The 16,023-nt window shown below is 41.1% G+C and overlaps 1 protein-coding gene across 2 annotated transcripts in view; it reads left to right on the top strand.

The window, feature by feature from the left end:
• Positions 1–15,521, top strand: part of IL13RA1 (interleukin 13 receptor subunit alpha 1) — a 54,760-nt gene extending 39,239 nt beyond the window's left edge. For both annotated transcript variants that reach the window (XM_077889025.1, XM_077889024.1), the window contains exons 10-11: positions 258–342; positions 13,023–15,521. In XM_077889025.1, coding sequence (XP_077745151.1) covers positions 258–342; positions 13,023–13,115 — 178 coding nt within the window. In that variant the 3' untranslated portion in view covers positions 13,116–15,521. The remainder of the gene's footprint in view (positions 1–257; positions 343–13,022) is intronic.
• Positions 15,522–16,023: the final 502 nt, after the last annotated feature.

The raw sequence follows: 16,023 nt of genomic DNA, 5'->3' as shown, positions 1-16,023 counted from the left end.
AAAAATGTTTTAAAAATGATAGGGTTTGAGCAGTCTGCTTATCCTGTTGGCCCCTCTGGTCTACCTCTACTCAGTGCTCTCAGGACATGGGTTTCTCAGCTTCTTTTGGAAATTTCTTCACAGCTGCTTCATCATTAAAGATGACTTGTGTACCATGTCTTTTGTCCAAGTCTTCTTTTAATGTGGCTTTTTTTTAAAGTGGGCATTCCTATGGGCTGGAAGATTGGATCCAAAAAAAAGTCTCTTTTTTCTTAAAGGCTCAAGATCATTATATTCCCTCCAATTCCTGATCCTGGCAAGATTTTTAAAGAAATGTTTGGAGACCAGAATGATGATACACTGGTAAGCCCTGATTTCATGAAGTTCAAAATTGGTTTTTGTTGGAAGGCTATGGGATTTGTAAAGAGGTTGGTAAAATATACACAACATGAAATTTGCCATTTTGACCATTTTTAAGCATACGGCTCAGTGACATTAGGTACATTCATAGTGTCATGCAACCATCATCACTATTTCCAGAACTTTGTCATCATCCCAGATAGAAATCGTGCCCATTAAACAAAAACTCTCCATTCCCCCCTACCCCAGCCCCTGATAACCCCTTTTCTATTTTCTGTTTATGAATCTGCCTATTCTGGGTACCTTGTGTAAGTGGAATCCTACAGCATTTGTCCTTTTTTGTGTCTGCCTTCTTTCACTTAGCATAATATTTTCAAGGTTTATCCACGTTGTAGCATGTGTCAGAACGTTATTTCGAAATTGGTTGTTTTAAACTCCATTTTATCTAAAAGAGGAGAGACGATTTAACATGCAGTATCCAGGGGCACCTGGCTGGCTCAGTCAGTACAGCCTGCAATTCTTGATCTCAGGATCGTGAATTTGAGCCCCTCATTGGGCATGGAGCCTACTTAAAATAAAAAAATAAGTTAAAAAATATGGCATCTCAGACAAAGCATACCGTTTGAGAAGTCCTCAGAATACCTATCTTCTGTCCCTATGCTTCATTCTGTCTCTGGAGCAGGGACTCTGTTTAATCCAAACAATTCAAGGAGAGGAGCCTCCCTGATGAAACCAGTCCAGTAGGCAGGACTTCTGACTCTTGGAGATTTGGGGAAATAAAAAGATAGGGTAAACAGTCAAAATAGATTTTGTTCATGCGATTGCCTGGGAAGCTGACCTCCGAAGACAAGGGAGACCCACCTGAACTGTTAGTTTGTTTGCTGCAGGACAGACAAACTAGGACTCTCATGCTAGAATTTGTGGCTGGAAAACCTGAGGCCTCAGGGGAACCAAAGAGTCTTAGGTTTCTCTGATCAGTACATTCACCCAAACATAATAATACAGACGCTAAATAGAATAAATATTAATATTATTACATATATCTCAAATTAGTAATATCAGGCATAGGGCAGTTAATTTAGTGAAGTAGTACAGCATAGCTCATAATAGCCTGGGCTCTGGAGTCACATTGTCTGGATTCAAATTTCATTTTCCATGTGACCTTAGGTAACTTCTTAACCTTTCTGTGCTTCAGTGTTCTTGTTGGTGAAATGGAGGTAATGATAGCACCTGCCTTGGGGCATTGTGATATGGATTCAATTAATTTAATACATAAAAACTACTTAGCACGGAGGCATTTATAAGTGCTCAGTAAGCATTGGTGATTAGTATTACTATTGATACTTTCTGTTTATCGTTAATCCCCAAACAGTTCTTTTTTTTTTTTTTTAATAATCTCTATGCCCAACATGGGGCTTGAAGTCATGACCCTGAGGTTAAGAGTCACATGCTCTGCCAACTGAGCCAGCCAGATGCAAGCAATTCATGATAGCAACACTGATGTATAGCTGGGGAAGGAAGGCAGGGATGCTGATATGCTTTCAAGGAAGGATGCATCCAGGTCACTTTTTTTTTAAGATTTTATTTATTTATTCTTGAGAGACAGAGAGAGAGAGGCAGAGACACAGGCAGAGGGAGGAGCAGGCTCCATGCAGGGAGCCCGATGTGGGACTCGATCCCGGGTCTCCAGGATCATGCTCTGGGCCAAAGGCAGGCGCTAAACCGCTGAGCTACCCGGGTTGCCCTCCAGGTCACTTTTTTACTGAGTCATGCCAGCTGCTGGGGGATAAGGCACAATGCCAGCCGCTGGGGGATAAGGCACCACCAGGCAGGTAGGTCCTGAAGTCCAGTGCCTGATGAGGAGATGATGCACTGTAACTGGGGGGAATATGACAACCCGTGGGTCTTCGACTTTAGTTGAGTCTCCACCAATCAGAATGCTTGCAAGAATAGAGAATCCCAGGCCTCACCTCCAGAAAGTCTGACCACGTAAGTCTGGGATGGGCCCCAGGAATCTGCATATTTAACAGGAGGCCACAGATAATTCCTACTGTGGCAAGATCCGTTTGCAGAACCCACTCTGAAAATCACTGTTGTGGCTGTTTTTCTTAGGATCACCCCATCTCTTTCTTCATCTCACTAGCTAATGCATTAGCTGCCAGGTGTTAGAGACAGTGCAGGTGCTCGCACACCTCTGGCCAGTCCTTGAAAGTCTACTGCCTGTATACAGCATTATTAGGTGCTTGGCTTCTACTCCTTATCACATCCTCATAACCACCCCTTGGTGTAAGTGCTGTTAGCACCACTTTTTTTTTTCTTTTTTTCACAGATGAAGAAATGAAGCCTCAGTGAGGTTAGGTGACTTTATTGCCATCACACAGCTAGTAGGTAGTAAGGTAGTATTTGATCCAGCACTGTCTGATTCTAGAGTTCTCTCTCTCTTTCTACTAGGCTACATTACCTCTTGTAAGACAAGATAGAGTGTCCTCGAGAAGCTCACTACCTTCTGAGAGTTCTGTTTGATAGAAGGAGAGGGTTGGAATAGAAGAGTTCTGAGAAAAAGGTTTAGAGTCACATTATGGCTGGCCTTCTGTGGGAAAGTATAGGGAATATCATTATGCCAACAGTCTGAAGGGAAGGGATTGGAGGGGGAGGCACGGTAGCAGCCTGGGAACCTAGTCCCAAATTTGCTGAGTACAGGCTTTTGTTTGGCCAGTGTAGCGTATGTAAAATTTTTCAGTTTGGAATCTTAAGCGTGGCATACACGCTACCAGTTCATCCGAGGCCCTACCATGCCCAGTTTCCACCTGGTTTCACACGTTGACCTCACGCCAGACCCCTGAAAGGTGTGTGCGTTTGCTCGCCCTCTCAGTGCCATGACACAACTGCCCAGTATCCGTGAAAACATGTTTGGACTCACTCATATATACAGGATAGACAGCCAAAGCATCGACTGGAGGGCAGCTTGGAAAAAATGTCACAAGAATCTTTGTTCTTATTATAATTATACTTCTAAGAATCTATTTGGAGGAATTAATCCTCCAGCAATGGCACAATGATGGGCAAGGCAGCATTTGTCTCCAACATGAAAAACTTAGTAGCCAGTGAATCATCCACAGTGTAGAATTAGTTAAAAGGCAAGGTAGGTTTTCAGAGCATTTAATGTCACAGCCAAATGAGATACAAGACCAAGAAACATCATAACTACAGAGTACATTGCAATCCTAATTTTTGTAAAAACGGGTGAATATACACATAGAACAATGAGTGGAAGGAAAGGAATCAAAATGATCATCTCTGGGCAGAAGGGCTGTGCAGATAATTGATGCTATTCTCTACCTTTCTGAAATTTTCCAAATTGACTATAATAAGCATGTATTACTTTCATAATAAAAAGGAACCCTGTACGAATCATTAAGGGAAAAGAGAATATTTTGGTCATCCGGGTTTGAGAGATAATAGGGACTTGAACTTAGGTGGTAGCAGAGGAGATTGACGCAACAGACATCATTAAAAGCAACTCATTACAACTTGGGGACTCTGTGGGCGATGAAAGGTACAGAGAGTAAAAATAATCTCAAGGTTTTAAGGCTGAGTGATAGAGTGAACGGCAGTAACATTGACAGCAAAATCAGATCAATTATCTTTCTCAGAGATGGGAAAATGGCTTTTTTTTTTTCAATTTGCTGTCTAGAGGATAATACATTGTCCCGATGAGTCAGAGAATTCTATAATTTAGCGAGGCGGATACACTGACAAGATGGACCACTAAAAGCATAAGATGTTTTTGTTTGTGGTGGTTGCAGACCATTAAATAAAATCAGAGTTTAAAACTGAAAGTATAATAAAAACACCAGACAGGGGAAAGGGTAATAGAACAAATGTTCATGTTTTCTTTTTAAGCAAATGAATAATCTTCTCTTCTCTGCACGGCAGCAGTCCTCACTCAGTTGAGCTGCAAATGCAGCAGAGAGACGAGCCTTTGACTTCGAGAATTATCGAATTAGGGAAGGAACATGGCTCTAGAGGTCATCCATTGAGGTGGATGTCTCACATGTCGAATTACTGCCCTCTAACCATGAACTCTTAAGATTCGAGGATGCTAGCCCTACCCCCACCCATTTTCGAGGTAGGGACAGTGGGGGCCCCAGAGACATTTCTCAGGGACTGTCATGGAGCGAGGTCATCACAGGACCTGAACAAGAAGCCACGGTAGCCCAAAGTTTCTGTCTCCTCATCCTGAGAAATAACCATGCCTTGTCTGAACACCCTTCTTTCCCCACTACACCATCCATGGCAGCTCTTTAAAAATACTTACTTAGGTGTGGCCACAAAGAAACAAAATCCTCTGTATAGTTTTCCTTAAGGTTTCTAGTGTTTTGACAGTGTTTTGTTGGTCACTATAGTAACATTGTGGCCAACAGCATTTCTTCCTGTGGCTTTGCTGCTTGCCTTTTCTTTGTGACTAATTGGGCTATGGGCCATGTCTGGGGAGCGGGGGGCTGTGTAGTGGGGAAGGCTTCTCTGTATCTGCATTTCTGTTTCATCCATAAAAAATTATCTATTCTTCCCCCGCTTCTTGGAAACCAGTTATGTTTTCAGTACCATGCCAGTTTTACATTCCTGATTGGAAAGTGGCTTTCTAACTGGGAGTCGACTTCCAGATACTGCTGAGTTGTTTCTTATCTTTTCTTTTTTTTCCACTTCAGTATGTATATTGAAAAACTAGGAAAAAAAAAAGAGACTAGGAAACACAGAAAAAAAGAAAAGAAAAACTAGGGTCCCTTTTCTACAGAAGCAAAATAGCATGGCTGTACTTTAAAAATGACTCATTCCTTAATATCCTATAATACTCAGCCCATATTACAATTTCTCCCCCTGTCCCAGGAGTCAGGAGACAGTTCAGTTGTGCCACCATTAGTGAGTCGAAGATTGAGCACTGTACTTAAGGTGATAACAGAGTGTCCCCTCCTGCCACTTTCTATTTATTTCCCCCCTTGCCACCTGAAGAGAGTCTGTGGCGCTAGGTTAGTGCCCTGTCAGCCCTTTAGCTCAGCTCTGTTAGCTAATGCTTCTGGTGCCAGTTGGTCTCCTTGACTGAATCAATAATTTCAGCAGGCATTCTGAAATGATGATTTTTTTTCTCATCTGTCATCCAATCTACATTTATAAGCTGCCCCTTTTCTCTAAAGCACTGCTCTGACTCATTAACTCGGCTCTTTGGTGGTTCTGAAATTCTCTTTCTGCTAGGAAGGTAGATTCGTGTTTGATTCTTTCCCTTTAATTCTCAATTTTTAAAGTGAAGGGTTGGATCCATAGCCACCTTAAATGGTACCAAATTTGTCCCCTTCACACCACGTTCAGCTGGTCCTTCTTCTTCTTCTTCTTTTTTTTTTTTTTTTTAACAAGTAAGCACTATACCCAACGTGGGGCTCGAACTCACAACCCCGAGATCAAGAGTTGCATGTGCTACTGGCTGAGCGAGCCAGGTGCCTCTCAACTGGCTCCTTTTCAAGCCACAATGATTTTAAGGCATGGCGAGCCCCAATTCATATTGTTTAACTTTCTGTTGTGGATGTTGATCCGAAGAAGACAGGGGCATGGAATCCATTGACTTGTATTCCTCCAAGAGGCCACCATTTCACACAGTGCTTAGGGGCATGAAACCCACTCAGCTTCTATGGAAAATTCACTGTGGGAAATAACCAAATCTTGAAAGTATTCTTAAGTTGAGATTTGGTGTTCCATGAAACCACAAAATTTGTTTATTTCTTTAAAATATAAAAGGTATAACATACTGCTTTTCTAGGATTGGATGACTAACAACTAAAAGCCAGTCATGTGAGCCTCTCGAACACTAATTTTTTTTTTCTGTAATCTGTGGTGTTTTTCATCTTTGGCCATTATTCTATTGTTGATTACCTTGTTTTAAAAAGTTGGCAGTGTGAGAATTGGATTATGGACTAGTAATTTTGTGGATTTATTTTTTTTTCTGTAAGTAATTTTAAAAATAGACCGGCATATAATTAACAAAATTGAATAATAGGTCAGAGCATTTGTTCCTCTTTCTTACACAGAGATATTCATAGAAGCAGTCCTCAGGAAAAGGCCACAATGCTGATGATGAGTGAAAATGAGAGTAATTCAAGTTTTAGAAATGAAAAAAGGCAATTGAAAAAAATTAATGTCCTTTTGGAAGCCACTTCTGCTGCAGTGTTCACCTCATTAAAATAGATTGTTTTTTTTCCTGTCCACCACAGCTAACCATTGGGTCTAATAACTAGAAACCAACAAAGGTATAATCTTCAGCATGCATTTTTAAAAATTAAAATAGTTTTCTTTTTAAAGCAAAGTATATTTATTACAGAGAAGTGAGAAATACAGATCACCAAAAGAGAAAAATAAAATAAATCTTCATCCTAACACCCAGACATAACCTTCTTTGATGTTATGTGAACAACATAGAGAAACGGAGCTTTTAAGGGCAAAAGGAATAACAGTGACAACAGTAATACTACTTTGCACTTACGGAAATTTTGCTAAGTATCAGACGCTTTTTTCAGCACTTCCTTGGTTAAGTTTTCCCCATCTTGCAGCTGGTGTTATCTCCAGTACACAGATACAGAAGGTGAGGTACCAGAGCGGAGAGTATGTGTAGCTTGCTCCAGATTATATTGCGAGGACAAAACAGAGCTAAGATCCAATTAACGGACAAGAGTCAGAGGTGAGCCCCGAACCCAGGCATCCTGAGTCTCCAGCCTAGACTCTGAGCTGACATATCATATGATATGTTTTAATAAGATGGTCATATTTAATTTTATTTGAATTCAACGGGTAAGAAAGAAGCAGGTAGAACTAAAGGAATCTCTGAGCTTTTGATAAATTATGAAATGAGTTTTAATGATTATTGAAAAGGGCAATTTTTCCATATGTTCTCCCTGTCCTCTCCCCATTTTTAAAGTTGTCCAGTATCTGCATTGTCAGTGCAGGTAACTATTCCCTACCATAGTGTCTCCCTGAAAGCCCCCGTTTGGTCTTAATTCTGTGCGAGTGTATATATTTGATGCTCACCAGCAGTCTTCATGGTCATGTCTCTCCAGTCACTTGAGTTGTTTGAAGCTTTAAAGGTTTTCTCAGGGAGGATTCATGGGACCAACATTTCCTGAATTATTTACACATTGATGGAGTTTGCTGCATTAATAATTGAAAGTCATTTTAGCTAGATATAAAATCCATGGCTCACATGTTCTTGCCTTGGGTACCTTAAATATGGCATCCACTTTCTTCTGGAACAAAATGTTGTCAAAGTCTGCTGACAATATGATTTTCTCTCTGTATTAAAACACTTGGTCTTGGGCACCTGGCTGGCTCAGTCAGTGGAGTGTGTGACTCTTGATCTCGGGGTCGTGAGTTTGGGTCCTATGTTGGGTGTAGAGCTTATGTAAAAAACAAACACTTGATCTTTTCTGTCTGATTGTCAAAAGCTTTTTTTCTTCCAAGTCCAATAATTTTACCAGAATATGTCTTGGTGGTGTTGATCATCCTTGATTTTGTTGATCATGGCTTGATTTTCTGAGGAATGTGCTGTACCCTTTTAGTATGTAGTCTCCGGTGTTTTTCTCTTTTTAATTTCAGTACAAATGTCTTGACTTCTAGATTTTAATTATTCTGTTCTCTTGTGTGTATTTGTCACATCCTCTTGAATAATTTTTTATCCACTTTCATTTTTAAAGATTGTTTTAAAAAATGTATTTATTTTACAGAGTGTGTGTGTGTGTACCTTTGTGCATGTGCATGAGAGGGGGTGGGGCTGAGGGAGAGAGAACTAGAGAATCTCCAGCAGACTCTCTGCTGTGTGTGGAATCCAACAGGAGACTCGATCCCAGGACCCTGAGATCATGACCTGAGACGAAATCAAGAGTTGGCTACTCGACTGACTGAGCCACCCGGGTGCCTCTTTTTTTTTAAAGAGTTTTTAAAAGTAATCTCTTCACCCACCATGGGGCTCAAGTTTACAACCCCGAGATCAAGAGTTGCATGCTCTACCAACTGAACCAGCCAGGTACCCCCCATTTTTTTATAAAAAAATTATTTTCATCATCTGTTTCTCAAGGTATTATCTGTTATGTTTATTTACCCCTGTGTTCTGTGTTCCTTTTAGCTTAATCGTCATTTCTACAATGATTTTCTTTTACTTCTCATTCTTTCCTGAGATTTATCCTGCCATTCCTGAGGTGTCATTATTCTAAATTTTTATATTCTTTCATAGGATGTACATTTTTAAAAAATCACGTAACTTTTTCTTAATATAGTTTAGCTAGTTTTGAACTATTGGACTATAATTTTCTGTATTTCGAGGGGTCTTGTATGTTTTAATTCTGCAAGGATTTTATTCTCTTGCTTATTTTTACATGAAACTAGTTTCCCTGGGTTTTTAGAAGGAAAATCAATTTAAGATAGTTCCCCTCCTCTCCCCTCCCAATTTCATGGCTCTGGAATTCCATCTTCTATCGTTTTTGACCACTATTCAAAGTGTCATGAATTTCTTACTGAAATCTCCTGGCACTGCCTGTCTGCCTCCTCTCTTTTCTTTTTTTTTTTATTTTTTATTTATTTATGATAGTCACAGAGAGAGAGAAAGAGAGGCAGAGACATAGGCAGAGGGAGAAGCAGGCTCCATGCACCGGGAGCCCGACGTGGGATTCGATCCCGGGTCTCCAGGATCGCGCCCTGGGCCAAAGGCAGGCGCCAAACCGCTGCGCCACCCAGGGATCCCTGCCTCCTCTCTTTTCATCTGGCTTTCTCTCTGACCTCTCTTGTCTCTGTCTGGGTCAGTGTGGAGTCTTTGTGCCCCAGTTGCTCCTCAGAGTGGGCCTTTGCCCTGGAAGGGAGCTTTGGATGATTTTGAGAGTTTGTGGGGTGCAGGCAGCTCCCAGGCTATTCTGCGGGCTCCTCGCCCCTGGTCACTATACGGAAAGGCAAACCCCTGCCAGTCTCTGTTGTTCTTCATAAATTAGCTTGCTGAGGTTTGAGCTATTATAGAGTTCTCAGATCTCTCCTATGCCCTGCTGGTTCCCTCACCAGACTCCTCCATAACTAATTTCATTGTGGTCTTGTAGCTGTCTCTGATTTGTCCCACCCGTTCATATTTCAGAGTTTGTTGGGGAATCATTGTGATCCAGTTTTGTTGTAGATTGTGTCTGTGGATTTGGGTTTTGCTTTCCTACCTACCCTAGTTACCCTTCCTACTTGTGTTTTTTATGGTGGCATTTTGGGACATTTAAAAACTGCTGCCAGCCACTACCTTCTGCCCAGGATTCCTCTGTAAACTACAGACCGTGGGCCACATCTTGTCTACTGCTTGCTTGTCTACAGCCTGCAAGCTAAGAATGGTTTTTATGCGTTTAAGTAGTTGAAAAGATCTAAAGAAGACTATAACGTCATGACATGTGAAAATTATTTGAAATTCAAATTTCAGTATCAAGTTTTGTTGGAACACAAGCCATGCCTGTTCATTTACATGTTATCTATGGCTGTTTTCATGCTGTAACAGCAGAATGAGTTTTGGAGACGGAGACTCAGCTGAAAATATTTATTAACTGGCCATTGACAGAAAAAGTTTGCCAACCCTGGTCCTATAGTATACTTTTTACTGGCTACCTAGTAAGTATTCCATTGTGTGAATATATCATAATGTACTGAACCAAGTCCCTATTATTGGGCATTTAGAGGAATTCTAAATTTCATTATTACAGGCATCATTTCACAGCTATATTGGCATATATATTTTATTATTTGGGAGGGATATATTGTTACAGGTAAGATTGCTGGATCAAAGGAGATTATACTTTTTAAACTCTTTGATTAATATTGACGAATTGTCATCCAGAAAGGATATACAGGCTAAATATCTATTAAGGACACTGAGCCAATAAATTACAGTGCATTCATGCAAAGAAATATTATGCAGAGGGTAAAGAAAATGAGGTAGCTCAATTTTACTGACACATAAAAATACATAATATATGCTGTTAAACTAAACACCCTGGTTACAGATGTAGAGTATGAGTCCTTCATTTTAAGGAAAGAGGGCAATAGGATACACACTTTTAAATTTTTCACAAGAAGCAGAGATGATAAGTAGGTTGTACCAACTTATACACCCAGCCATAGGATGTCTGAATGGTGGTTTTACCATGCTTTTGTCAGTGTGAGGGTATCTAATTTTTTTTTATTTTTTGCCAATTGACGGATGAGAAAAGGGCATCTTGTTTTCATTTTATATATCAACTTTTGTATTGTTTTGTATGTTCATGGGCTCGAATTAAATTTTTTTGTGAATTTCTTGTTCATTGTCCATTTCTTTTTCCCTGCTATATGCATGTTTTGGAAACTTGGTAGTTTGTAAAGCTCTTTTTATCTATTGGTTATTAATTCTTTGGCTTGTCCACTTGCCTTGGTATGGTATTTAGGGTGATTAGTGATGGTTTTTGCTGTTTATGCATTCAAATCTTCCTGTATTTTTTGTGTGTAGAAAGACTTTTCCTGACTCAGATTTATGTACTTTTGTGCAATATATTTTTCTAGTACGTATTTGATTTTGGTTTTTACATTTAGGTCTTGAGTCTATCGGGAATTTATGCATGTGGGCCATTGAGTAGGGTTTAACTTTATTTTCCAAATGCTTAGCCAGTTGTCTTAGTGCCATTTATTGAATAAGCCATTATTTCAAGGTTATGTAATTTTTTCAGACTGCTTTTTATTAGATCATGTGCATTTCACATTTTTAAAAGTCAGGTTTGTTGATTTGATTTATGTAAAATACAATTGAGTCTTTTTAAGTGTATAGTTGCAGCTGTAGCAAATGTGTGCAGTTGTGTAGCTACCACTCACTCTAGTCAAGATCTGGAACATTTTCATCTTCCTCCAGAAAGTTCCCTCATGCCCCTTTATAGTAGTCATCCTCTTCACCTCTGACCTTATACCCTTGCAGCCACTGATCTGTATTCTAGACCTAGATTTTTGCTTTTTCCAGAATGTCACACAAATACATAGACTTTTGAGTCTGGCTTATTTCACTTGGCATGGTACATTTAAGAGACATCTGTGTTGTTGCATATTATCAGTACATTTTTTTCATTGCTGAGCAACATTCCCTGATACAACCATGCCACAGTTTATTTAACCATTCACTTGTTCAAGGACAGTGGGCTTGTTTCTAGTTTGGGGCTTTTATGAAGAAAGCTACCATAAACATTCACGGAGGGGTCTTTCTGTGGACATGTTTCCATTTCTCTTGGGTAAATACCTGGGAGTGGGATTACTGGGTCATGAATAAGTGTATATTTCATTTTATAAGGAACCATCCAACTGTTTTCCATAGTGGCTGTAGGATTTTGCATTTCCACCAACATTATATGAGAGACCCAGTTACTCTGCATCTTTGTCAGCACTTGAAATTGTCAGTATTTTTTATTTTAGCCAATCCACTAGGAGTATGAGGTTAAATTGTTTAGAATAATTTAGCTGTTTTAAGCAGTGTTCCTCGACTCATCCCTGCACATGCTTTCTAAGACTGGATGCTCCTGACCTGCTCAGTCAGGCTCTAATCGTACAGCCCAAGGCAGCTGAAGAGTCACCATTGCTCTTGTTTCTGTTTTTCTGCTTTCTGTTTCCTTTTGGAGGCTTAGAGAAACCAAAAAACATCAGAGCAGAGACGGAGCTTAGAAATAATCTAGTGGAGGGGTGGCAAACTTTTCCTGTAAAGAGCCACATTCTTGACTTCCCAAGCCATTTGGTCATAGTCAATGGCAACTCACCTCTGCTGTTGTAGCATGAAAGCAGCCACAGACAGCACAGAAACGGATGCGTAGCCATGGTACAATAAAACTTTATTTACCAAAACAGGCCGCCTGCTGGATCCAGCCCTGACACGGCAGTTTGCTGATCCCTGGTTTAGTCTAGCAACTTTATTTTACAGATGAAGGGACTGAGCTCAGGTTCCACCCTTTCTCTTGATTTATAAGTAAAGAAGGCAAAGACCAGAATATTGGCTTTCACCGTTAAGAGACATGCTTACATTGAGTTCAAGATGAGCTTACCTTTTAAACACATGATTCCGGGTTCTAGCAAATGATGTCACATGAAACTATCAATATACGATCTTTCAAAAGTTTTAACTGCAACTAAGACTTTTGGGGACATTTTATATATTGCCATTGACCTCCCTGCTGGTTGACTTTTTTTGAGGCTATTATATCTCTGGAGTAATGGGCAAATTTGAGTAGCAATAAAAATAAAGGTAGTAACGTTTAAGTAAGAAAAGCACCACCACCCTTTTATTTGTCCTCAAAAGACTTTGTTTCCAGTTTTGGAGATGTCCAAACTTCTCTCTGAGATGGCTGTCAAACATCATGTAACAATCCCATGCTTCCCGCCACCCCCCTCCCCTGCCCTGCTCTGAATGTTAATTCCTGACTGTTTTGTTTCATGAATTGCTCAAATAGATGGTTCTTAAGTCAAAAAAAAAAAAGAAGAAGCAAACCCCAAACTGTAACAGGAAAACATACACTTATGGTTCCATGCACGCAAACCTAAAAATAAGCACTGGCTGTGATTCCTCAGGGAGAGAACATTGTTTAGAAGAGACATCTCATGTGTGTGTGTTTTTTCCTCCCTTCCAGCACTGGAGGAAGTACGACATCTATGAGAAGCAAACGAAAGAAGAAACTGACTCAGTAGTGCTGATTGAAAACCTGAAGAAAGCCTCTCAGTGATGGGGATAACTTATTTTAGCCTTCAGCATGACCTTGTAAAGATTCATCCCATTCTGCGTTTGTGATCGGGGAACTCGTTCAATGGAAACTAAAACTACTGGGCCATTTAAAAACAGGCAGCTCAGAAGAGCCACAGTTGTTATGTTGAGTCGTGCACTGAGAAACTAAACACAAGGGGCTCTTTGGTGAAGAGAGGGGAATCCTTGTTGAATTATAAAAGCAGACATCCCTTGCGAAGGCTTCAAAGGAGGGGACAAAGCAGCCAACAATGATGATGGTAGAGTTAATCTTATCAAGAGTTGGGACAACTTCTGAGGGATCTGTGCCTGCTTTGTATTCTTTGTGTCAAACAATACCAACACATTTTATTTGTTGTGTGAAACTCATTTTGGGTGCAGTTGCTAATGCCAAACTTGAGTCACAGAGAACATCTAGCAAATGAAATTGGTAAAAATCTATTATCTGTTGTTTAGGATCTCATTGAGGAATGTTTGCGGCTCTTAAAACTTTTAGCAGTCTGGAATCATCCACCCCTTGAGCAGCAATTTTCTCCACTTTGAAAGGCCCAGGCATCAGTGTTGGCCATGAGAGATGACATTTAGGGAAACAGCAGAGGCAGCTCCTTTACCTTTCAAAGCTGCGGCAGGCTTTTCGGGGCAGTGGAGGTAGAAAGACTTGTTGGGTATGAGAGTTTGAACCCCACACCATCTCCCACAATGGGTCATGTCTTCTTAATCTCTGCCGATCAGATATTCACCAGGTGTGCCTGTGCTCAGCCCCTGGCTGTGAGGCAACACTCGAAGGGTTTGACAGTCCCGTGGAGACTCCTCTGTTCTTACCATTTGATCTCCACCGGTCATTTGCCAGACCCTGGTTCCCACACCCAGTCTCGCCCCTGTCGCATTCGCCCACATTCCTGTCAGCGTGTCTTTCCCCCAGTTCATCAGAAATTAGAATTTAAAGCTGCTCAGAACACCTAGAGGGGCAGGGAGTAATTTGCATCTCAGGTAAAGTGTGAGGAGACAAACAATGACTGATTTTTACATATTTGTAACTTCTGCGTGAGTCTGCATTTCTTTGAAGGTTTTCAGCATTTACTAATTATGCATTTTCTAAACAGAAAGGAGGTATTATCATCACTTAAAACTTCGCTGTTTGCTTCAGAAAAGAATAGTTATATCTTCCCCCTTTCCCTTACAGTCACAACTGGTTATGAGTAGGTTCTGCTTCTTTATATGGATAGCATCTGCGGCTCCAATATTTGTATTCATTTTTTTTTTTTGCATACTAAGTTAGGGTTCCATTCTCACCCAGCCCTACACCATACCCACAGAGGTGTTCCCTCCGCTCCTCCACCTTCCTCCAAATTTAAGGAAGTGTGGAAGTGAGAGGCTAATCTCCCCTTCCCCCCCACTCTCTCTCCTCATGTGCACCAACTCAGATTCCTGGTAGGAACTTAAAAACTTGATACCGCAAGTTCTCCAGACACTCACCCATTGGTTGGCAATCAGATGCTGCCACTTGCAACTCCTGCTCTTAGGGGAAGGGAGGCCGTCAGAGATGCCTGCTCTCCAGAGGTTTGGGCGGAAGTGGCCACCTGCTTGCACCGCAGTGGAGGAGGAGTGTGCCCTGGCTTTTCTGAGGAAATTTCATGGCAAGGGAAGAGATCAACGTGTTTCCTCCCGTGCTTTTTTTTTTTTTTTTAGGTCAGATTGAGACCTAAAAAAGGGAGACAGGCAGAGTAGATGTCCCAGTTTGTTCTCTGATTCTCTAAAAAGAACGTTTGGTTTTCCTGTGTAGGGATAAGATTATTTCCTAGTCAAGTCTTTTTTAATTCTGGAAAGCAAAACACCTAAACGCCTCACCCAAAGCCAATTTTCCTGGCATCCTATTTGGATGGCAATGGGGAGGGGGGAATGCTTTGGTATTACGATTAGCCAGGGGACTGCAGATGGTGACAGTCACAGCCCGGGAGTGGGGAGATTGCATTTTGTTTCCATTCTCTTGCTTTAAGCTGCAAGATAGTTGAGGGAAAAGGGCAGTGAGTTATGTGAATACCTATGGCTGTTCTATAATTGCTGAGAAGTGATTCCCAGGCTTTGGGAGCTCTTGGGAATCTGAATACATCAGTGGAATTTCCTTCCCCTGTGGGAAACTCGTAGGATCATTTGCTATGTTATGCCTAAACTGTATGGATTTTTTTTCTCCACATACCTAAGTAAACCCACTGTAAGGATGGTCATTCTTATTCTTTCATTCAGATAAGTTTTTCCTTTATCTGGGCACTGAAGGGATACGCAAAACAATGTTAACAATATTTTTGGTAATGCCTTCAACTAGGGCTCATTTTGTTTAACTTCTTATAGGAAAGCTTGAGTGAAATAAATATTGTCTTTTTGTATGTCATCCACATGTTTTCCTTTGGTCTTACTTTGGGGGGCAGAGTGCTAATGAGGGGTGGGTGGTGGAAAAATTGTAGCTAAAAGAATAAATGTTGTGGGAAAAAAAACCCCAACCATCCAGGATGGCCATTTTATCTTACAGTCATTTCTCATAAGCTTCTCTGCTGTTCTCGGTCCACCTGTGTTTTCTGATAAGAGCATGTACTGGGTTTAGTATCAACACTGTCAGTGCAAGCAGGACCTAAAAGGGACGTAGGTATTTGATGAATCATGGTTCTGATAATTAAGGGAAATGCACTACGGGGCTGGTACTGCACCAGGGTGGGAGGCGGGGTGGGGGGCGCTGCACCAGGGTGGGAGGTGGGGGGCAGGTGGGGGCTCCCCACACTGCACACACCTGCCTCCCGGGTCCCCAGGCGCAGCTGAGGCCGCACCACTGGGCTGGCGGCTGTGAGGGGCTCCGCCTGTCCTCCTTCAACCAAGGGCCAGAAAAGCACGTCATTACC

Source organism: Canis aureus, chromosome X (assembly GCF_053574225.1).
Source record: "Canis aureus isolate CA01 chromosome X, VMU_Caureus_v.1.0, whole genome shotgun sequence".
NCBI lineage: Eukaryota > Metazoa > Chordata > Mammalia > Carnivora > Canidae > Canis > Canis aureus.
This window is presented reverse-complemented; position numbering and strand designations above follow the sequence as displayed.